The sequence below is a fragment of the Bos indicus x Bos taurus genome, chromosome 11, assembly GCF_003369695.1.
Source record: "Bos indicus x Bos taurus breed Angus x Brahman F1 hybrid chromosome 11, Bos_hybrid_MaternalHap_v2.0, whole genome shotgun sequence".
Lineage (NCBI taxonomy): Eukaryota > Metazoa > Chordata > Mammalia > Artiodactyla > Bovidae > Bos > Bos indicus x Bos taurus.
In genome coordinates this window covers 68,388,902-68,412,720 of record NC_040086.1, presented here as the reverse complement: position 1 = coordinate 68,412,720, position 23,819 = coordinate 68,388,902, and the positions used below count along the sequence as shown (strand labels likewise).

The window sequence follows — 23,819 nt, the reverse complement described above, 5'->3', positions numbered from 1 at the left end:
TACTCAGCTTTGGGGGGCACAGAGGGAATCATCGGGGGTGGAGGTCAGCAGGGCCCAGGGCATCTGTGAGTCACCACAGCACACAGTGATATATAAATTCAGGGGAGTGGAGGTTATACATGAGTGACAGGAGGCCATCTCTGACCACCACCAAGGAGCAGAAAGAAGGACTCTATCAGAATTCATTTCAGCATTGATTCCATCCACAGCAGCAAAACCATCACTCTGCAATCCACATGTCATGAAACCTTCCCCCAAAATCTGCAAAATTGCCTTCATGGTGCAAAGCAATAACAATTTAATTAAACCAAATATTTACAATGGCAGAATCCAAAGATAGAGATATTGATAAACAGACATAAAACTCTTTAAAAGAATATAAATACAGGATCAGTATTTATAAAATCAGTAATACCTCAAGTAGTAGTATACATGGCACTTTCTGACAAACCGTTGTATTTTTCATCATTTGGAATAAATAAAGGTTTTTCTAAATAAAATGCTTTTCTACTCCCTGAGCCATGCTTTGAAAGTGCTCCCTCCTTCTCCCATACTGCCCATCTACCAGGCTGTCAAATTTCCTTTAGTTCTGCCAAAAGACACCCTCTGATCCCCCGCTTTCAGCCTCCTCCTCTAGTCTGCTATGGGCCCAGAAACCAGGCAGTCACATTGGTTAGAACAGTTTGTAAATGAATAATAAATAGAATTTTAACAAATGGCTGTACGTTTCTAACTTATAAATAGAATGTATGGCCTTGGAAAATGGCCAGTGCTCTGGTTTTCCATCTGGGTTCTGGGTTGGTAGGGATCCCAGGAAAATGAGGTATGAACATAGTTTTAAAAAAAAAAAAAAAAAGATATACTGACCATTTACTGATTAACTGTATGATGTAGCATGGATTTGTTATTTTTCTTTGAAGTAGACCTGATAGCCCATAGGTCAGGTAAACAGACTGACACCCATCATATGCAGGAAGCCCTTTAAGAAGCTGGGTGTTTCAAATCTACTGCTGCTGCTGCTGCTAAGTCGCTTCAGTCGTGTCCGACTCTGTGCGACCCGAGACGGCAGCCCATCAAATCTACTGGTACACACCAAATCCAACTATCTGGAGATATTGTTAGCAGAAGATCACTCAGTGACCTCAGAGGCCAGAGCCAGCCCATCCCCCCCAAACCCTGCCAATTCTATTATTTCTGCACTCTTGAAAGTGCAATATGGGTCTACTCCACCCCCAGATAGTTAAAACTTAGCCTATGCTGCTACCAGTTTATAGATGCCAATTTACATATGTCTATAAACATATCATTCCCTCTTCAGATCTTGAAACCTAGACTCTTACCCCAAATATGATGACATAGCATGTCTAAGGTCATTTAAGTTGGACACCCATGGAGGCAGTATCATACAAAGATAAGCACACCAACCCAGAGTCAACTCAGGCCACGTCTCTGCTTGTGGTTGTGGTCACTGTGGAGAAGAGCTGGTCTTGACAACCCCAAGGCAATCTTTACTCCCTCACTTCTCTTTTTGTATGCTGCCCATCCTCCCAGATGAGAAGGTGATGGCTGGAGACACAGTCCTGAAGAATTGTAGGTGGGTTGAACGTGGGTTGGTCTCACCTAAAGGCCACCCTTGGTCCATATGCAGAGTCCTCAGTGAGGATCAGTGAGCTTCCAGCCTTCTCAGCAGTACAGAGCCATCATTAGCCACTGGAATAATGAGGAAGCAGGTTACAGTCCATTCAGACCCATCTCTGACATTCAGTTAAGGATGCTTCATCTCTCAGTCACCTGGTGACTGGACTTGGGGCCTCCTCCCCCTCACTCCTGGGAAGCCATGGAGACAGGACATTAATAGATGGCTTAGCCAGAGGGACCACACCATCCAGTGGTAAGTATAAATCAACCTGAAATATAATCAACCTTGACTTCTCCTGGTGCCTGTGAATGATGATAGCCAGAGATGCTGGTTGATTCTACATTCAATTCGCAATGCAATTTTCCCCCACGAATTCAATTTGGCACGTTCTTGATAGCAGTGCGCAGGTGTGTGGACCGACTGGGCAGCAGAGATCCATTAGAGCATATTCTACATGTTTACATTTATGAACCCATTGGTCTGACAGCTTTATGTGTGTGTGATGAATGATCCCTCTAACTCACACAGTGGGGATCTCTGGAGAGGCCACACCCCAGGCCAATTACATAAAAAGGGTCATGCTGATGCTGGTGATGATGAAGGTGATAATGGTGACATTACCAAAGGGATCAGAGAAAACCCCAGAGTGAAATCCCGACAAGTTTGCTGCTCCCTTCAAACCTCCTTGAATGACCTTGAGGATCTCCTTAAGGAACCAGAGATGATGAGGGCTGCAGAGACTCTTAGAGACCACCTCGCTCACCCAGCTCATCTCACATATTAGGACGTTGAGGCCCAGAAGTGTAGCATGATTTGCCCACAGATGGTTACAAGGGGTGCTGTGGCTTGTAACAGTCCATTCTCTTGTTGTGATAGCACATTGCTTTTTAGAAGCCTCCTCAAGCTGTGGGCTATCCTGTGTCGATTGCCACACTGACACTGTCCTGCTCTCTCAGTGCTGAGTCTGCGGCTATGGAGGGACTGCTTGAGATCAGGAGGTGGTCTTGGGACCTTTGCTTGGGGATGGGCTCAGGAGTTCTAAAACCATTGCCTCTCTAGCTGCATCCCACCTTCACACTCAAACATGGGAGTGATTGAGGGTAGACACACTGTGGGTCCCTATATCTTAGAAAGTGAAAGACACTCATTCGTATTCAACTCTTTGCAACCCCATGGAATTCTCCAGGCCAGAACATTGGAGTGGGGAGTAGCCTTTCCCTTCTCCAGGGGATCTTCCCAACCCAGGGATCAAACCCAGGTCTCCCACCTTGCAGGCAGATTCTTTACCATCTGAGCCACCAGGGAAGCCCACCAGGGAACCTTCTATATCTTAGAAGGTTATTCCATAAAATGGACATCTGGGGTCAAGAGAGAAACCCCAGCTTTTATCAGTCCCTTCCTAAGCAGCTCAAACAGAGAATGTGTTTTATTTTTTTGGCCACCCTGCATGTGGTATCATAGTTCTCTGACCAGGGATTGAACCTGTGCCCCCTGTAGTGGAAGCACAGAGTCTTACCCACTGGCCTGCCAGGGAAGTCCCAGAGAATGTTTGAGAAAGAAAGGGCAGATGATTCAACTCCAGACTCCAATGTCTATGCAGCAAACACCATCTAACACCACATCTGGCCCATAGAAGGTGCTCAGTAAATCCATGCAACCTGAGTCGTCGGGGAAGATAATCAGTGATCAGTGTCAGACACAGTGTTGTTTTCCCCTCAGCATATCACTTCAATCATTCAACAAACACTTGTACCTTCCCCCGTGCCTGGCACACAGCAGGTGCCCCATCAAAACAATGCCTGAATGCATGAATGAAGTGCTGTCCCCTGAACTCAGCAGAATGCAGGGTCCCCAGCACCCTTCTCCTTCACAAGACCCTGGACCCGCACTGGCCACCACTCCCTAAGATGATGAGACTCAATCCCGTGGAGAAGGTCTTACCTCTGGCTTCTGGAGGTATATCCCTTTGCCATCTTGGGTCAAGTTTTGGAAGACATCTGTGAAAATGCAGGAGAAAGGAACATAGTTAATGTGTGTGTGAGTGTGTGTGTGTGTGTGTGTGTGTGTGTGTTGGAAACATAAGGGACTAGCTCCTCCCATACATCCCCTCACCCGGGAACCCAATTTTGGCCTTGGTGCAACCACACGTGCCACACTTGTTCTAAGCAGGCCGCCCCACATCTCTGCCCTGGAACAGGCAAGGCATCCGTGAGTTTGGGGAGATGCAGCCAGGTTTCACAGAAACAGAGCCAGCGTTCCCCAGAGTTCCCTGCACTGGCAGCGTCCTCTTTGTGCTTGAACTGGGGACAGGTGGGCAATCCATGAGGAGAGCAGAGGAAGCCCTGGTCCACTCTCCTTCCCCAGCTTACCCTCCATGTTCTCCACACGCAGCATCAAGCGGACAAACCTGACGAAGTTCATCTGGAGGTCGGGGCCACCATAGCGGATAAGCATCAGCTGGCAGACGTCATCACTGAGCATGATTCCTGCGTGGAACACAGGCTCCTGCCGTGGGCACTGGGACCTCACACCTAGCTCCCCTCCCACCTGACGCCCCTAAATTGTCCCTCTATCTCCAGGACCTGAATTCTAATAGCCCAGGGTCTTCTTTGACAGGGTTCATTGTGAATTAATTACTTATCTTACTAATCTTATTTTCTCTCCATTCTCTGTCCCTGTCCCCTAGGCAACCAGGAGGATCTCTTGATCAAGCGGGTTACTGGCCTTCCAGGCAGGACGCAGTCTGCTTAGTGGTCAAGACAATCTATTTTGGAGTCTGGGAGTCCCGGAGGTAAGCCCCAGGTGACTTAACTTATCTGAGCTGCTATTTCTTCCTCTGTAAAGTGGGGATTATGACAGGGTGTTGGCAAAGACTAAATAAAGTGTGGGTGTGCCAGCCCTCAGTAAATGTTAGCTGTGAACATACTGATAATAATCCATGTTTTAGTTAATCACAGATCCACATCTTTGGGCCTCTGAACTCAGGGAGTAACTCTGCTCTTTAGAACGACTGTAGGCTTCCCTAGTGGTTCAGTCGGTAAAGAATCTACCTGCAATGCAGATAGACCTGGGTTTGATTCCTGGGTCAGGAAGATGCCGTGGGGAAGGAAACGGCAACCTACTCCAGTACGCTTGTCTGGAAAATCCCATGGACAGAGGAGCCTGGCAGGCTGCAGTCCATGGGGTCACGAGAGTTGGACACGACTTTGTGACTAAACCACCAGCAGGACGTCACGCACCCCTACCCCACCCCTGCCCCACCCCCAGCCCCACTCCGGGCCTGCTGTGTGCCTACCTGCCTCCCTCATGGCAGCCCGCAGTTGGGCCCAATTCAGGGATCCTGACCGGTTAGTGTCTTGCTTGTGGAAAACCTCCTGGGAAGAACACAAAGCAAAGGCTGAGGAAGCCAGCCATCTCCAAGCACCCCCTGACCTTGCACCCCAGTGTCAAGCCTGCAAGACTGCTAGTGAGCGTAGGCCTAGCTGCCCAGACAAGAACAGGCTGTGGTCTCCTGGCCGGGATCCCACCCCCGTCCCAGTTGTCCTTTAGGCTGTAAGAGGGGGCAGTGTTTCTGTCATGAGGGATGGAGAGTCAGGATACAGATAAACATGCTTAATCTAAGCGAATCATCCAAATTTTGAAGGGCTTCCGACCTGATGACTCAGGAGACAGGAGGATGGTTGTGAACAATGACTGGAAAAGTAGGCAGGAGCCAATTTATGAAGGACTCTAAATGCCATGCTAAGGGGTGTGAACTTGATCTGAAGGCCACGGGGAGTCTCTTCCTTTTAGTTAGGTAAGGAAGGAGGCAACATGATCAGATGTCACTTTCAAAATCCAGAAGACTATTGCAACAGGCTCTCTGGGTTTGGAAGAGAAAGTAAGAAACACTAGAAGGACACTTGGGAAGACTGGGTGAGTGGTTGGGTAGTGTCCGGCAAGGGTATTCTCCTCGGTTCTGTCTCATCTCAGCAAAAATTGGAAGCGACGGACGTGAGAGCCCTCGGCGTGTCATAGCTCTCGGACAGACCATGCTATAGCTCTCGGGTCTTGGACAGACCATGTTATAGCTCTCAGGTCTTGAACAGACTGTGTTATAGCTCTTAGACAGATCAGTGTTACAGCTCCGTGTTACAGCTCAATTTTATTTAGAAAAAAGCAGGAAAATACATCCTTGAGGTGTGAGGGCATGCCAACCCAAAGACGTAAAGAAAAGAGAGGGGGAGACCTGATCCTTTGGCTCCTCTTTTTATATGTTTTTTCCTCCCCCCGGGCCTGCCCTACGTAAATTGGGCTAGCCAGGAGTGCTGTTTGTTCTACCTGAAGTCCTCACTCCAGTCCTCGGACCTCTCTTTGTTCTATTTTCGCTGGCTTTTCCCTTCGTTGTCTTTTAGCCACACCATTCTGGACTCGTGTTGCCTATTCTAACTACCTAACAGTAGAACGGGCTGAAAGGGAGAGGTCTTTTACAAGTTTTGCAGAATTGCCATTTCTGCGCCGTCCTACGGGAGGCCGGCTAAACACTTGTTCTCACCTGATAGAACATCAGCTGCTTCCACAGGTCCCTGAATTCCTGGATACTCACAGTGCCGGATGCGTTAAGCTGATAGCAGGGTTAAGGTCAAAGCCACCACAGGAGTTTCATGTCCACCTCTGGAAGCAGTGATGGGCCCTTCAGAGTCGCGGGCAACTTGGGACACCACAGTCAGTGTTGGACATGCCTAGTTGGCCTCCCCTGACTGGTCTGTCCAGCCCAGGGCTCCCTGGCCCTTGCTAGGAAAGGACAGAATGAGCTGGAACACAGCAACGCTGGGAAGAGAGGTGGGGATGATGGTGGTGACAACAGCTTCCATCTAGTGAAACAGGGTATTCTGATGAGGCCAATTTGATACAGTTTAAATAAAACATAGTAAATATTTTATCACTGTTGTTAAAACTAACTTATGGATGGATTCAGGCACAAGGGTGGATGAGGAGGCCTTTTCTATTTAGTCATTTTGTGACAAGTTAACAGCTGAATGGTTGGCTCTGTAGACCATGTCCAAGTCCCCCCACGTCAGAGAGACTGGGTCAAAAATACCACCACACGCCAGCTCTGTTGGAGCCCTGGCGGTGGGCCTAGTGCTGAGCTACACACTTGACCTTCATTTTCACCTAGCAGTTGGGGTAGTTACTAACTGCCCCCTGCTCTGGATGATGAAATGAGAGCTCAGCGAGTATGATCTCGTCTCTGGTGACAAGGCTGGGACCTGCCCCAAAGCCTGCACACCTGACCACCATCCCCCATCGCCCCTGGCCTCTGCAAAGTTGCTAACAAGATTCTTTGTATTTGCAACCCTCTTCACACTATCCATTCTATGTGCCTCTCTGCAGTGTGGGTAATTAAACTCCAGTTAACTTGTCCACTTCCCTGGTGGCTCAGATGGTAAAGCGTCTGCCTGCAATGCGGGAGACCTGGGTTCAATCCCTGGGTTGGGAAGATCTCCTGGAGAAGGAAACAGCAACCCACCCCAATACTCTTGCCTGGAGAATCCCACGGACGGAGGAGGAGCCTGGTAGGCTACAGTCCATGGGGTCGCAAAGAGTCGGTCGCGACTGAGCAACATCACTTCACTTTCTACAGAATAGGCTTTTACACCACCCTTAGGCTACACATGAGGACTTTGTCACTCCTCAGAGCCCTAGTTAAGTGCTAGGGCTGGGTCTCAACCCCAGGAAGTCTGGCTCCAGGCCAAAGCTCTCCAACAGCAGAATGCATCCACCCACAAACCTGAAAGGATACATCCAGCAGGGCCAGGATTCCCTGACAGGCCTCAAGGCTGAAGCGAGGCTGTTTGCTTCCTAGACCTGTGAAGGAACAGAAAGAGTCTGCATGGGAGTGGCCCTGGGACTGCAGGGAGAGGCAGTGCTGTCTAGACCCTCCAGAGGTTCCAAGGAGCATCATTTATGTTGGGGGTGGGGAGAGTAAGAGCAGTGGAGACTGAGAGAGAAGGCTTGGCGGGTGGGGGCGCAGGAGGTGATTCCTACCCCCAAGGAAAACAGTAAAACCCTGCAGAAAACATTCTGGCTTACACAGTGGGACAGATGAACATGGCCCTTTGTACCTGGTGGACTGGCAGAGAGGTGACATTTTGTAACTGGGGGAGTGGCAGAGGCAGGTAGCCAGCTGGTCACAGACTACCCAGCCTGAAAGAGCAACTTGTCCAAGCTCCCACCCAAACTGGGAGACAGCCTCAGACATCTTGACAGTCCTCCTGTCAGCGATGGGACCTCTCTTTTTCATGTGAATCCATAGCTCCAGGTCAGGAGAAATTTCTCATTTAATTCCAAAGGAACCTCTTTTCTCATTCATTCACTAGCCCTAGTTTTACCTCCAGAAAAACATAAATAACTATCTGTCCCCTCCTTGACATCTCCCCTCCATTCTAAATATCTAAACATTTCTCCAACGCTTCCCCAGATGACATGGTTTCTAAACCCACACCTCCCTGTTCCATGAGCTATGCTTTGCCAGCATCTCCCTAAAATGTGATACCAAGACTGGAACACACGCCTGCAGCTGCAATTGGATTAAGCAGAGTACAGTGGGTCTATCATTTCCAAAATTTTCAGTCTGCATTTCCCAAATTACGTTCCAAGGGAGATGTTTTGCAGAGAAAGGGTTTTGAGTTCAAATACATTCGAAATGTTTTGTATTTACAAGCCTTTTCTCCATCATCATGTACCTTAGCACGTGATTGGTATAGAGGAGTCAACATTGAAATTTTGTTTAACACAGAATTACCTAAGCTCAATTGACCATAGAACCTAACCCTTTTTATTTCATGGAACACTCACTAAAACCTTTTGGTTTCTAACATTTCTTGGAACACGATTTCAAAAACACACATCTAAAGCTTCCATTAAATGCTGTCTGAATTTGGATTAGCTTATTTAGCAGCAACTTAAAACTATTAGCACATGTTAAGCTCAAGGTCAACTAAATTAACCAGATATCTTTCAAATAAACTGCCACAAAGATGAGGTCTCTTCTGTTATGAACTTGTGTGACCGATTTTTTAAAAATTACAAAATGGCAGTTTTTAATTATCACCCTGACTGCATTTCATCTTTTTGGCTTGGGCACAGCTTGTGGTGAACATTCTGAATTTCAATTCTGTTGTCTATTAATGATTCCTCCCAGCTCTGTGCCATCTGCAGATCTCATAAGCCTTCGTGTCTTGTCTTCTTCCAAGCCATTGATAAAAGCTGAGGACGTGTAGGGGGGCCAAGGGCAGAATACAGAGATTCATCTAAGTGTCTAAACATGTAGACTCTGATCCATAACATAGAATTATTCCTCTGGTTTCATTTTTATAAAACTCTTGGGATTGATGCTAAAATTTTGAATCATATTGCTACATTCCAACCCCCACTTCATCACTTGTTATGAGAGACTTTACCAACTATTTTGCCAAAATCTATAGTGGCTCTTTGATCTGTCCACCAGAAATCCTCTCATAGGAATAAATGAAAGCAATGTGTCCATCCATTCTTTTAAAAATTTAAATGTGCAGAAGCCATGTCTTTTAGATAATTTCCATAGAATTTTTTTTTTTTTTTTTCGGATGAGGGGTAGGGAGGGGGCACATCTCATATTCTATCATTTCTAGAGCCTCGCCTTCTGGCTCTTTTATAATATTCGAGTGTGGCTTTGAGAAACCATCTGGAAATTATGCAAGTTCTGAGTTTGTTTGGGTTTGAAGTCTTGGCTTCATATAAAAGAGAAGCAATCAAATACCCTTCAATTCTTTGGTTTACTTTTTTCATTTTGAGGTTCATTCTCTTGCCTGGAGAAATTATGTTCTTCTCATTCAAAATCTACATATAAAATACTTTTAGATGGGCTTTAAGCTTTCCTGATGATTTATGCCAGGCTTCACACAAAGGCATCCACATCGAAGTTCTCCTATGTGATGAGCTCCCTTCTATCCGATTTTTGTAGGTTAATCAATTTAAATATGCGCTCATCAGAGATCTCCCTGGTAAGCTACTCAATACTTAATTATTTATTTGCTGAGTTGAAGAAATGAGTGCTATTCTTCCACAAGGACTTTCTAAGCCAAGAAAGGAATATTCAACTATTCTTCACAAACTAGCAGAAATCTTTATTTTCTCTACCATGTATCTCTACACACCCAACTAAGCAAAAAAAAAAAAAAAAAAAGAGCTATTTTCCCAAGCTGCATAAATTCCTCTACCTCTGTCAGACCACACGACCGACCCTGGTGTAGGACACAGCTGCTGGGGAGACCAGTGGGCATTCACATGGCCCATCAGGAGAAAGAGAAGCAGACCCAGAGTTCAGAAAAGTCGTGTCCCCTGAGTCCAACAGGAATGACTGAAATACTCACCTGACCAGGGCATGTGGTTCAGGATATTCTGCAGTTGGATTGCGTTTATTTCTGGATACTGAAGTGGAAGCAGAGGGTCAGGAGAAAATCATCATTCCTGAAGTCTCATTGGATGTAGAACCCACAGATAAACAGGGCTGGGAAAGGCCTCTCCCACATCTGCTTAGCACAGCATATATGCCATTTCTGGGCAGAATAAGTTACACCATTTTCTTATACATAAGGACGTGACTAGACATATGATTAAATCCAAAATTTCATAAGAACTTCAACAACAGTTTAATTGGGTGTCAAATTCAGAGTGCCCCAGCGGGGCAGGACTCTTAAGAAGTAGACTAATAGAGGTGTTTCTCAAACTGGGTTCTATAGAGATGCTGCAAAAGTTTAGCAATTGAGTTTTAATTTTATTCTTATTTAACTATCCTTAGCCAAGAGTCCAGATTTCCATTCTAGACTTCATCAGAAGCCACTCTTTACATGGGCATTTGACTTTAAAACATGTTAATGAAATGTAAGTACCATAAATTTGAACTTATAAAATGGATATGATACCTTTATATTTATCTGTTCTATATATCTTTATATATCTGGATTCTCTATGTGATTCCATTTGATAAAAGGACTGCAGCAGAAAATGTTTGGAAACCCCTGACATGGAGGAAAATTCTTAAAAACAACACACAGAAGATTTTGATGTAGCCTCTCTGACTATACTAAGCAAATGCCAGTGTGAAAATGAGAAAAGATGGGAAGGCAGGCAACTTGTGAGTTAAATCAGAAGTGTTACTAATGCAGGAAGTGCATGTTCTTCCACTTTTAATGACATCTCTCGGATGTCAGACCCAGATTTCTTGCCCTGTTCCTAACTGGGTTTACTGTCCTACAAGTTAAGAATGGGGTGGCTTTTGCTGGTGCTCAGACCTGGGTCAGTCCAATGAAAGAACTTGAAAGGCTACCAGGTGGATAGCCTTCCTCTTCCTCAGTGCCTCTTACCAGTCCCATCGTCCACAGGGGCCCACCCACGGGGTCTTTCTCCCTGGGTTTCCCTCCTCCAGACACCCCAGGGCTCGCTCCACCCTCCCCTCCCAACACAGAGTCTCACCCCTGCCATATTCCATTTTTTCAGGGATTAAAAATTGAAGTTGTTTCTCCCACAGCAAATCAAGGTAGCTTCCAAGAGCAGATATGCATTTTATAAGAGATTTCTGAAAACAACAGCTCTACCCATTTGTCTAAAAACTTGAGGGCTCTCCTGGAAAGTGGCAATCGGGACTAGGAAGCCTTAAATCACAACTTATACCCAGGATCAAGCAGAGACAAACCCATGCTTCATGACATTAGGGGCTCTGCAGTATCCCTTGCTCCTCCTTATCTCCCCTGGTCAACTTACCTTTTCAAAGAGTTTGGTGAAGAATTCATCCTTCCCTTCACTTTGGTCTACAATTTCCTATAGAAACAGACATACGGAAGGACAAGGTCATTCCCTGGACAGATGGACTCTCATGCATACACTAATGGGTCATGGCCCCCAGGCCTCTGAAATCTACAAACCTGACCTTGAGCACCGCTTTAAATTTTCTGCCATAGCCTTCACATACATCCCTTGTTTCTCTAACCCTCAGTGGCTTGGGGGAAGTAGCAAACCATGAAAGGGGCAGAAGAAACACCAGGTAGAGAGAAATAAGAGCATGGATGTGTGACTTGTACACAAGGGCTCTGGGCCTTCAAGACCAAGGACCTGATCAGAAGGGCAATTCTCCTGGTACAAAAACAGCAGAATCTGAGGACTTTTAGGGCATGATAGGTAACACAATATATGTGCCATCTAGGGCTTCCCCAGTGGCTCAGCGGTAAAGAATCTGCCTGCAATGCAGGAGACAAGGAGACTCCAGTTCAATCCCTGGGTTGGGAAGATCCCCTGGAGGAGGAAATGGCAACCCGCTACAGTATTCCTGCCTGGAGAATTCCATGGACAGAGGCTGCAGTCCATAGGGTCGCAAAGAGTCGGACACAACTGAGGAACTGAGCACGCACACGTGTGCCATAGAGTAGGGCCTGCAGGACCTGTGGACCTCTTCCCCCTAAACCCTAAAGGTGAGGGGAGAAGCCTACCCCCTGGCTTTGTGAACAGATCCAGTCACGTGCAAATCTACCTGAAAACTCACCTTAGAGAAGATGACTCTGGAATTGCTGCCGATTTCACTGAGAGGGGAGAAAAGACAGATTTACTTCTTGGGGATAGCCTTGGGAGCCTTTTGGCCAATACCCTCCCTCATCTTCCCAGCTCCTTAGCTACTGCACCATGCGGGCCTTGCCCGGCTCCACCTCATGCCCCACTGGCCCTTGAAGTGTGCAGTCTGGCACACAGCTCAGCACTCGGCTGTACTTCTCCACCTGCCCTGCGCTCTCACCCCCTGCATTTGCTCAGGATGAGCCCTCTACCCCGACCCCATGTGCCCTTTCCTCCCCCCACGCCCTCATCTAACTGCTTCCACTCACACATTAACACTCAGAAGTCTCACAAGGCGGTGAGACCCAGGACCAAGTTAAACTACCTACGCCCAAAACATGAATGAGAAAGAACTGGGTCCTAAGTACTGAAGGGGAGTCATGTCAAAACAATCCTTGGCAAAATACAGGCCTACCTCATTTCACTGTGCTTCCCTTTATTGTATTTTTCACAGATTAAAGGTTGGTGGCAACCCTGTGTCGAGCAAGTCTATGGGCGCCATTTTTCCAACCGTATTTGCTCACTGCGTTTCTCTGTCACATTTTGGTAATTCTCACAATATTTCAAGCTTTTCATTATTGTTTTATTTGTTATGGTGATCTGTGATCAGTGTTGTTATTATTGCAAAAAGATTCTAACTCCTTGAATGCTCAGACAATAGTTGCCATTTTTTAGCAATCAAGTATTTTTTACTTAAGGTATTCACATTGGGGTTTTTTGACACAATGCTATTGCACAATACTACAATACAGTATAAACATAATTTTTATATGCACTGGAAAACCAAAAACCCCTGTGACTCTCTTTAATGAAGTATTTGCTTTATTGCCGTGGTCTGGAACTAAACCTAAGATAGGCCTGTTATAAGTTTGGCTGGGGTGTGTGTATATTGAATTGTCTGAGCCCGATAGTTGATGACAGCCTCCCTCATCTGAACAATCCCACTGCCTCCTATAGGAATCACCACCTCCATGAAGCCACCCCTGCTTCCCCTAGGACCATGGGAAGTTGGCTCAGATGCTCCTCCTGATGTTCTCCTAACACCCCGGGCAAATGAACACTTGCCCCAGACAAAGTGTAACATAAATAACTGCTCACATACCTATGTCCTTTCCAGACTGAGCTCCTGGGGGGCAGGACCCAGGCCTGTTCTAGCTTTTTCTCTAGCAGAGTGCTCATTTGTTAGGAGAGTAGGGAGGAAAAAGTGAAGGTGTCTCCATGCAGAGGCTGTCCTGCTCTCGGGCTCGCCCTGTCTCTCTTCTGTGTGGTCACAGAGACCCTCCACCATTTTCCCCTTACTCTCCCTCCCTTGGCCCAAGTGGACCCCAATGTCCAGGAGAGGCCTGGCCCTTACTAAAAGACGTGCTTCCTGGAGAAGACTCTGAGGACGAACTCAGACTCCTGGCAGGCCTCAGATGTGCAGGGCACAATCACGTATGTCCCTGGCTCCAGCCACAGTTCCCGGCTCACTTCCTTCTCTGTGAGAAACGTCGCACGGCAACTCAGGGAAGCATTTTTCCAGAAGAACTCAGACGGCAGTTTCTTCTGGGCATCAAAGATCTATAAATTGAGGACAGAGGGCAACAGATGAGGTGATCATCCATGGCTTGTGGTCAGGCCTGGGCACCTTGTCCAGGAGCCAGGACGAAAGTGGCCTTTGATTTGCCAAATGCCACCTCCCCCAGTGGAGGGGTGAGGAGTGGAGAGAAAACACGAGGACATGTCCTGAGTAGGCACCTCTGCTGGGACCTTACATGAGGCTGAATACATAGGTCGTTTGATTTGACTTTGTGTTAAAACAACATCATGCATAGAATGAGGTGAGGAAGGTCACTATGTCTACACGTCCACGTTACAGTTGAGGGGCTGAGGCTCAGATAAGTTAGGTCATCTGCACAGAGTTACCCAGCAGGTAAGAGTCTCTGCCAGGACAGGAATCCAGGGCAGCTAAGCCCCAGTGCCCATGTTCTAGATCCTTCCTGATGCTGCCTCTGGGTATGCGCTATAGTTTCAAGGTTGATTATGACATGATTATGGTCACAGGTACACACATACCACCAGCCATCTGCCTCCACACTGATCACCTGGACATTCCACACCACCTCAGGGAATATAGCCTCGTAAAAGGGAAAGAGGACTGGCCAAAATCCAGAAGACCCAATCAGAGGTCTGGTTTGTGTTTTGTTTTTACAACATATTTTTTTCTCTCTCTCCCTCCCTCTTTTATTTCCCCCTCTGGCCTTATTTTTCTCTCTTACTTCCTCTTCCCTTGGCTCTCATGCAGGGCTATGGAGGGAGGGGTGGTCCACATGGGGCTGCATGCATTTGCAGATAAAGACACTACCTACCACATAAAGACATTGCCCAGATTCCACTCACGGCTGGGGAAACAAAATGTATCTCCTGGTCATGCTTGCTTTCTTATTGAGACAATGAGAACTAGAGAATCGGTCCATTGCTATCTTTGCCCTGGTTTCCTGGAATCTCAGAACTCATTTTTACAATCAGCTGCAGTAGCTATCCTCTGTGTAGTGTTCCTGGTAGAATCAATTGCTTCCTTCTCCCTTGTCCATTTATAACTTTTTTCTCACCAGATGAATTCTATAACTGGTTCATGGTTTTGCTCTGTTTACACTTTTTATTGTAGGTTGACCTAAATTCTATTTAGGAATAGGCTTGATATAAATAAATTTTTCTTTTTAAATTAATAGGTAACTTTGGGAGCACTCAGTATTCCCTTGGGAGTGAAGGAAAAAAAAAAAAAAAAAGCCCAAACCGAACTAAGACACCCAATGCAAAATGGTTTCTTTATAAAAACCCTTTTACTCTAATGCATCTAATCTGATAAAATTAAGTTTTTCACTCCTGTTTTCTTTGGGAAACAAAATAATAGCTGCCACCCTTCAGAGGCCAGGAGAGCTCAGGCCTTCTTAACTGATCCCTCTAAGCTGCCACTGCAGCTGAAACAGAGCTATCCTTGTCCTCTGCCTGCGTTTTCTGTTTTGTTTTCCCAAGCTTTCATCCCCGATTCCTAGGCGGTGGGTTGCATGGTCTCCTGTTGTCCCCTCTGTTATAGATCTATTTTATGATGGGCTTCATAACTCAGGCAAGATTGTGATTTATCATTCTTCCTCTACTGTGACAGTCTGAAATATTTGCCCTAGGTATTTATGTAGAGATTTAATAAATTCTAAAATTTATTGGTTCTGCATCAGGCTCAGACCTCTCTGCAAAGGCATAGGGACTTTAGGGGGGACCTTGGATTAAAAAGAACAGCAGATGTTCTGTGCTTGCACACACAGGCAGTTGGCATTATTGCCAGCCCTTTCCAGAGCTCCTTACGTAAGGCTCCTGCAGTCACAGTGACCCCGGCCATGGGGACATCACTCCCAACCAGGGCCAGTGGGCAAGTGTGCGACTCACCTGGTTCACCTGAAAAACAACAAAAAAAGAGGCCTCGTGAGGTGCTAAATCCAGCTCTTTCACAAGCACAAATTCTAATAGAGGCTGATTTACAGGAAGGCTCTACCCAGAGGCCACCGCCCCTCCCAGCAGACTTGTAGTTCTAGTCAGTGACATTTTAATCCATCATTAGAAATTCTGGAAAACGGTGAGGCAAGGTAAGCTTGGCCTGGGGAGAGGGACAAAGGGAACCAGAATTAACTGTATCAACTGTATCAACATTGTACTGTGCCATGTACATTGCTAAGCTTTATCCACAGGATCTTCTTCTGCTCCACCCTTTGCATAATTATCACTGTCCCCGTTTTACAGATGGAGAAACTGATGTTCAAATGCAAGGAGGTGGCTTGTTCTAGATCACGTATTCCCAAGGGACAGAGACAGGATTTGCACCCATGGTGGTCAAAGGAGGTGGGCAGACAGAGAGACAGATGGTAAAGAGGACAGGGAACAGGAAGAAAGGATAAGACCCCACGAGAGGCCTACTGACCCTGAAGAGGTAGAAGCCAATGGCGAGGTGAGGCTTCCAGTTGCGGTGCCTGTGTCTGGGCTTCTGGAGCAGGGATACCAGCACGCTGCAGAGCAACTGGGACCTCTTGCCCTCCTGGGGCCTCCAGACTGACAGCAGGAACTGTGGGTTCTTCCAAAATGTGTCTGGGGCAAAACACAGCAAGGTGAGACAAGTTTCCCTAGCATCCTGCTTGCCAAACCACAGGGAGGGGCACAGATACAGGGCGCCTCCCTGGGATTCCCACTCCAGGGCCACCTGGACAGAGCTGGGGCCTCTTCCACCATAGCTCTGTCCCTTTCCCACCCACCTCCTCCACCTCGGGTTCTTTTGTGGACACACAGACCAAAGGTTGCTGCTGCTGCTAAGTCACTTCAGTCGTGTCCGACTCTGTGCGACCCCATAGACGACAGCCCACCAGGCTCCCCCGTCCCTGGGATTCTCCAGGCAAGAACACTGGAGTGGGTTGCCATTTTCTTCTCCAATGCATGAAAGTGAAAAGTGAAAGTGAAGTCGCTCAGTTGTGTCCAACTCTTAGCGACCCCATGGACTGCAGCCCACTGGGCTCCTCTGTCCATGGGATTTTCCAGGCAAGAGTACTGGAGGGGGTTGGCATTGCCTTCTCTGAGACCAAAGGTTACTCTCCCTGTATTAATAGCTTTGGCCCAGCACACTGCCTGGCACAGACTTTGTGTCCTGTATGTTCACTGCCTGGGTTGGTGACTGTGTTAACTAACTGGAGAGAAGATGCCCGTGGTGCCAGGGCAGCTGCATTTTAACGGGGACCAAGCCTTAGCTTATGAGGAGCTTCAGCCTTTGGGGGGACACTAAAGGGGAGAGAAAGTCAGGGCTGAGGGGGAGAGAAAGTCAGAGCTAAGACCACTGTGACCTTGCTGAGATCCTACCCCTCTAATCTTTCCTACCATGGAGATGGCTCAGTACCTCCACTGTGGAGAAAGGGATGCAGTCCCCAAACCACTCCACTTGGAGAATGTATATATGTTCATCTCTTGTACTTGATGACCTGGGAATCCTTGACTTTGTTTCTCTATCAAACTCTAAGTAAAGAGGGCCTGATACATACAATATAAATATTAATTCCAATCCTGCCTGTTACCGGGTTGTTACTTCAGCACATCTAAGGCCTTGTCCAAAAACCACAGAAAGATGTAACTTTTCTATTATGCATGTGCACCTATGGCCTCCTGGTGCTGGGGGAAAGAGAACCCACCCTCTAGAAAGCTGCAACCGCAACAGATGGGCAGCTTGACAGAGTTCTATGCCTCTGTGCAAATTAGGACAAAGGTGTCCCATCTTCCCACTGGGCACAGCCCAGGGCCAGCACACACAGCTCGGCCAGCAAAGCCCCCTACCTCCTCAGCTAGGTGCCCCGGGGAACGGCTCTGCCCACAGCCCCGTCTTTGCCTGGAGAAGCTGCCACTTTAGCCGCGAAAGCCTCTGGCTTCCATATACACACTCACCTTGGGGCGACTTCATCTGGCCACCAGCAGTCCTCCCATTCTCCCATCTCCCCTCCAGCATGGTGTACGACCACTTCTGGCCCACCTCCTGAGTCAGCAGGCCTGGGCTCAGTTTACAGATGACCAGAAGCATGAAATGTGCTTTAAAGTCCTGCAGTGACATCCTGTGCAGACAATAAAAGAAAGAAAAGAAAGTGTAGTCGCTCAGTTGCATCCGACTCTTTACGACCCTATGGACTGTAGCCCACCAGTCTCCTCTGTCCATGGGATTCTCTAGGCAACAATACTGGAGTGGGTTGCCATTTCCTTCTCCAGGGGATCTTCCCGACCCAGGGATCAAACCTGGGTCTCCCGTATCACAGGCAGATGCGTTACCCTTTGAGCCACCAGGGAAGCCCATGGAGATGACATTCAGTCATTAGGACCAGAGGGAAGCTGCAACTAAGGATCAGGCACCTAGCCCTCTCCAGACCCAGGGCCCCATCCTCCATGCCCTCATGCAGACCCAGGTGAGTGGGGCTGGCTGGAGCAGCGTGAGGGTCCATCACCAGCAAGTGGTGCTACGGAGAAACCCTACTCTGTGGCTGAAAGCAGCCTCCAACAACGGCTGCCTGAGGGCAATGATCCTGTGCCACTGATGGTGGTGATAAAGCAGAATTGGGGTATTAGACATGTTCAGTGAGAATCACACAGATCTGTTCCTAGTCATCTATTGATTAAAAAAATCTTTGCCCCTACAGGCTAATGTTATGGCCCGAGGCATGCCACCTGAACCAGCAAATGCTCAGTTTACTCTCTGTAACAGGAAAGTAGTAGTATTTCCAGGGCTCTTGAGTTCAATGACCTCTTTAAGAATAAGTCTGAAAAGGATTGGTAAGGGGAGAAGAGGGGCCCGTGGGACAGGTTGGAAAGGGTGAAATGCGGAGGAAATGAAGAACAGGTGGGTCTCGTGTCAGATACCCAAAAGCAGCATCAGCTCAGGGCATGGCCATTCATAAAAAGAGGTTAGAGGCTTTGGGGTGGGTAGGGTAGTACCGCTTTGCTCTGGAGGGCGCAGGTGGAGTAGCTTATAGTTTGGCAAGAAACAGCAGTCATAGAGGAGGTGGTGGCCACCCGCACTCTCTGCTCTGAGCACCCACTGAGCTCCATGCCACAGGTCTCTGCTCTTAGCACAGAGACTGTGGATGTTGGATTGCTCTGCTAGGCTGTGAGCCCCTAAAGGGTCTTCTTGATCTCCTAAAAGAAATGCCTGGCATATATGAGGCATCCTATAAATGTCTGCTGAATGGATGTCCTAATGTAAGCCAGGGCGTCTGTCCTGAGTCCCTGTGTCAAATACCAGAATTCTCCATCATCATCTTTTCTCAGCAGCAGAATCTTCTCCTTGGGGCTCAGTAGGTCCCACATACTCGAGCTGAAAACAGAAAAGAAATGTTTTCATGGGGGAGGAATGGATTACAAAGGACATGCAAGAAACTCTTCAGTAAATGCTCTGTAATGGGCTTAGTTGCTCAGTCTAGGCACATCACTTACTCTGAGTCAAGCTCTGGACTAGGCTCTTGACATGTTTTATTTAAGGATAACAACAACTTTACAAACTAGGGATTTTTATTGTCATTTTTGTGTGCGTGCGTGCTAAGTCATTTCAGTTGTGAACAATTCTTTTGTGTCTCTATGAGCTGTACCCCTCCAGGCTCCTCTGTCCATGGGATTCTCCAGGCAAGAATACTGGAGTGGGTTGCCATGCCCTCCTCCAGGGGATCTTCCCGACCCAGAATCGAACCCGTGTTTCTTATGCCTCCTGCACTGACCAGTAGGTTCTTTAGCACCAGCGCCACCTGAGAAGCCCCACTGTCATTTTTAGAGGTAAGGAAATTGAGGTTAAAAGCGATCAGGTCACTTGCTTGAAGCCACAAAGTTATTAAATGTCAGAACTACCACTGGAATCTATATTGCTATTTCTTTTTTTCACAACCTGTCATTTTGGACTTTATTTCTGGCCATAAAAGAGTAAGGCTTTCATGTATCACTTCCCCACTATCAACAGCTAAAAATCGGACAAAATACATGAAATAACCATTTTTGGACACAGCAGGCAGCACAGAACTGTGACCTCAAGAGGAGGGAGACAAATGAAGTGAGCCCTAACACTGACTAGACTCCTGCCTGAAACTAATTCCCCAGAGAGTGATGCAGGGACATGGACCCTGAAAGAGCCCGGCAGTCTTGCTAAGTGGAGGAGACAGAGTCTGAAGTTCAGGGAGGACCAGGCAGCTAGAATTTGCTGGAGACAGTGCCACTTAAGGAAGGAGCTCCAGAGAACTTCATAGGGGGTCCCTTGAGTCTTTGGCTAAAATAGAATCTGTGCATACATGAAATGAAACCCCACAAGACTGGATTATAGTGAGAACAATTCCCAGAGTTGACACCAGGTTGGAAATCATTTGAATTCCCACCAGCCAGGGTTAAAAGCCCTTACAGAATACATGGGGTCTTCCGTAAAGAACCCAAAGAGCCTACACCTTAGTAGTGAGGTCAAATTATCCCCCCAATACACTTTTTCCTAGATCTGTCCTAAAAGAAAACTTCAAAGTATCATTTTAATCCCTAAGCAACTAAATTTACAATGTCCAGCATCTAATAAAAAATAACTAGGTGTATGAAGAAGCAGAAAATGTGATCTGTGACCAGGAATAAAAACTGACCTAGAAATAAGAGAAATATGATTGAACTAGTCAATAAGGACATTAAAACACCTATTATAAATATGCTCCATGTTCCCAAAGATGTAAAGGGAACTATGGACATAATGAAAAGCAAAGTGAAAGATATTCTCAAATGGTATCTCTAGATTTAAAAAATATTTATTCAAAATGAAAACTACTTTGGATGAGACTAACTGCAGATTAGACACTATGGAATAAAGCCCATCATTTTATTTAATCCTTATCACACTTCTGGCTCAAAAAAGATTGCTTAAGATCACACAGCTGACAAAGTTAATTTAACTCATCATTTTTTCTCAAAACAAGCACTTGTTTTCCTAAACAAACTACTAGCAACATTATGACACTATATTTCTGTAACACTTTAAAATTTATATATATCTTTGGATGCCATTTTTCTACATAGATCCAGTCCCTCTGACAATTCTCTTTATTAAAATATAATAAATAGAGTGCAGTACAACCTATCAGGAGTAAAATTCTACTTATTTTTCTGAGCCTTCAATTTTTCACACATAAAAATGATTCAGTGATAATGAACATGTGAAAATGTTTCTGTACTCTTAAGTGATATGTGAAAGTGAAAGTCACTCAGTTGTGTCTGACTCTTTGCTACACCATGGACTATACAGTCCATGGAATTCTCCAGGCAAGAATACTGGAGTGGGTAGCCTTTCCCTTCTCCAGGGGATCTTCCCAACCCAGGGATCCAATCCAGGTCTCCTGCATTGCAGGCAGATTCTTAAGCAGCTGAGCCACAACAAAAGCCCAAGAATACTGGAATGGGTAGCCTATCCCTTCTCGAGTGGATTTTCCCGACCCAGGAATTGAACCAGGGTCTCCTACAGGCAGATTCTTTACCAACTGAGCTATCAAGAAAGCCCCCAAGTGATACGCAGAGTTAAGTATTATGAATCTTCATTGCCAGAGGGGGAAGGACTATAACACTTGGTCTGCCTTTCTGCCTGTGCCCTATGCCAGCCTGTAGCCTGTAAAGCCCCAGGGTTGATTTTAGGCAGAAACAATCAAAAAGTAGGCATCTAATCAGAATGCCCAGAGATCATTAAGTGTAATTAGAGTACAGGGGCCAAGCCTGATCTGTCTGACGCTGACTCGACAAGTCCAAGTGTACACTGACTAGAAAGAGCACTGGACTAGACGCCAAAGACCTTGCTTGAGTCATGCTGTGAGACCTTAAAGAATTCACTTAATCAAACCAGTCAATCCTAAAGGAAATCAGTCCTAAATATTCACTGGAAGGACTGATGCTGAAGCTGTAGCTCCAATACTTTGGCCACCTGATGCGAAGAACTGACTCATTGGAAAAGACCCTGATGCTGGGAAAGACTGAAGGCAAGAGGAGAAGGGGACGACAGAGGATGAGATGGTTGGATGGCATCACCGACTCGATGGACATGAGTTTGATCAAGCTCCAAGAGTTGGTGATGGACAGGGAAGCCTGGCGTGCTGCAGTCCACGGGGTCACAAAGAGTCAGACACAACTGAGTGACTGAACTGAACTGAAGCATCAGTTTCTTCATAATGGAGATGAAACCACCTACCTTATAATAGTGTTGTTTGGAGGACTCAATGAAATGATCAAAATTCAAAAGGTTTAGCACAATGCTGGCAAGTTCTCAATAAATATTAACTTTAATTATTATAATGAATGAAATGAAAGTGTTAGTCGTTAAGTTGTGTCTGACTCGTTGCAACCCTATGGACTATAGCCTTCTGGCTCCTTTGTCCATGGGATTCTCCAGGCAAGAATACTGGAGCGGGTAGCCATGTCCTTCTTCAGGGGATCTTCTCCACCCAGAGATCAAACCTGGGTCTCCTGCATTACAAGCAGATTGGTCTGTATATTTAAGCATTGTATATGTATGTGTGTGTGTGTCTGTGTAAATCACTTTGCTATACACCTGAAACTAATACAACATTGTAAATCAACTATTATTCAATTTAAAATAATAATAATTATAAACATGAGGGATTGATCCACACAGTCTAAAAGCTTTCCTGATTCAACCTGAGACCAAAAGCATGCACTGGAATTTGCGTCCCAACAACAAACTTCTTTGCAGCCTTCACCTACCCCGTCCTCACCCCTCCCAGCCAGCCTCAGACATTCACCTGTCACTCCAGTCTCCTTTCCACTCTATCTTCCCCCAGGGGTTCCGGAGCCTGACAAGATACTCAGGTCCATGTCTGGTGGTCACCTGCACGAAATGAGAACCAGTTCAGGTGGCTGGGCTGAGGGCCAGCAGCAAATGCTGCGGATATCTGGGTGATTTCATGCCTGCAGCTGAGACATTGACATGAACCTCAAAGGCCCTAGGAGTTGGCAGAGGAGAAAATGGCTCTGCTGTTTTACTCTCTGTGAGACCTAAGGCAAGTTACTTAACCTCTTTGGGTCTGTTTCCTGATCTGTGAAAAGAAGTTAATGATCACGTCTATTGCATGAGTTGAACATTCGAAGATATGTCTACTGAGAATCTGTCAATTTGATCTAATCCGTAAAAAGGGTCTTTTCGGGTATAATTAAGTTAAGGATTTTGAGACGAAATCACCCTGGATTAGTGCGGGTCCTAAATTCAATGACAAATGTACTTACAGAAGAGAAAGAGAAAGACAGAGGAGACGGGCGTGTAAAGATGGAGGCAAAAACTGGAGCTATGCGTGTGAAGCTAGGAAAAGCTGGAGACACCCTGCGTGGGAGGAGGTACAGAAGGATTCTCCCCAAGCCATCAGAGGGAAGATGGCACTAAGGTCCCCTGGATTTCAGACATCTGGCTTAAGAAAACACTGTGAAAAAGACATTTCTCTTGCTTTACATCTCCCAATTTCTTACTAATGTACCTACTCATAGGACTGTCGTGAGCACTGAGTTAACATTAGTAAAGCAGTTAAGACGGTATCACATACTAAGTGCTAAATTTTGTTAAATAAATATAAAATCATAAAAATAAATATTTTAAAGTATAAATTTTGTTATCTAAATATGAAAAAGTTCTTAACACACCAAATATGATTGATGGAGATCTAGGAGATAGAAGTCAGGTGTGAATGGAGTTGAAAAAATCTGAACCAGAGTTTAAGGGAATTGGAGGACTTTGGGGAAGTCACATCCTCTACAGAATAGCAGAAGTTCTCGAAGATTCAACCTGCTGATTCCTTATCTCCATGCTCCGCTCCTGCTGCTCCCTCCATTAGGAAGGCCCTTCTCCCCTGACACAAATCTACCCATCTTTTAGGGCCAACTCAAGGCCACCTACCCTACAAAGCCTTTTCTGATTTCCCTCCAACCAAACCAGATAAATATTCTCTCCTACCTCTAAACCCAAGAAGACTTTCATTATTGCTTCCTTCTTTCAGCTTCT

At 46.3% G+C, this 23,819-nt stretch overlaps 1 protein-coding gene across 3 annotated transcripts in view; it reads right to left on the bottom strand.

The window, feature by feature from the left end:
* Positions 1 to 274: 274 nt before the first annotated feature.
* The window catches only part of CAPN14 (calpain 14), a 37,772-nt gene continuing 14,227 nt past the window's right edge, over positions 275 to 23,819 (bottom strand). For 2 of the 3 annotated variants that reach the window (XM_027555738.1, XM_027555740.1), the window contains exons 8-22: positions 22,573 to 22,658; positions 19,053 to 19,127; positions 17,714 to 17,877; positions 16,215 to 16,378; positions 15,686 to 15,694; positions 13,617 to 13,822; positions 12,198 to 12,234; positions 11,423 to 11,479; positions 10,033 to 10,090; positions 7,422 to 7,486; positions 6,174 to 6,242; positions 4,935 to 5,013; positions 4,009 to 4,125; positions 3,581 to 3,636; positions 275 to 1,710 (exon numbers count right to left, since the gene is read on the bottom strand). In XM_027555738.1, the coding sequence (XP_027411539.1) occupies positions 1,684 to 1,710; positions 3,581 to 3,636; positions 4,009 to 4,125; positions 4,935 to 5,013; positions 6,174 to 6,242; positions 7,422 to 7,486; positions 10,033 to 10,090; positions 11,423 to 11,479; positions 12,198 to 12,234; positions 13,617 to 13,822; positions 15,686 to 15,694; positions 16,215 to 16,378; positions 17,714 to 17,877; positions 19,053 to 19,127; positions 22,573 to 22,658 (1,269 nt within the window). In that variant the 3' untranslated portion in view covers positions 275 to 1,683. The remainder of the gene's footprint in view (positions 1,711 to 3,580; positions 3,637 to 4,008; positions 4,126 to 4,934; positions 5,014 to 6,173; positions 6,243 to 7,421; positions 7,487 to 10,032; positions 10,091 to 11,422; positions 11,480 to 12,197; positions 12,235 to 13,616; positions 13,823 to 15,685; positions 15,695 to 16,214; positions 16,379 to 17,713; positions 17,878 to 19,052; positions 19,128 to 22,572; positions 22,659 to 23,819) is intronic. The other variant, XM_027555739.1, reaches the window with a different exon arrangement.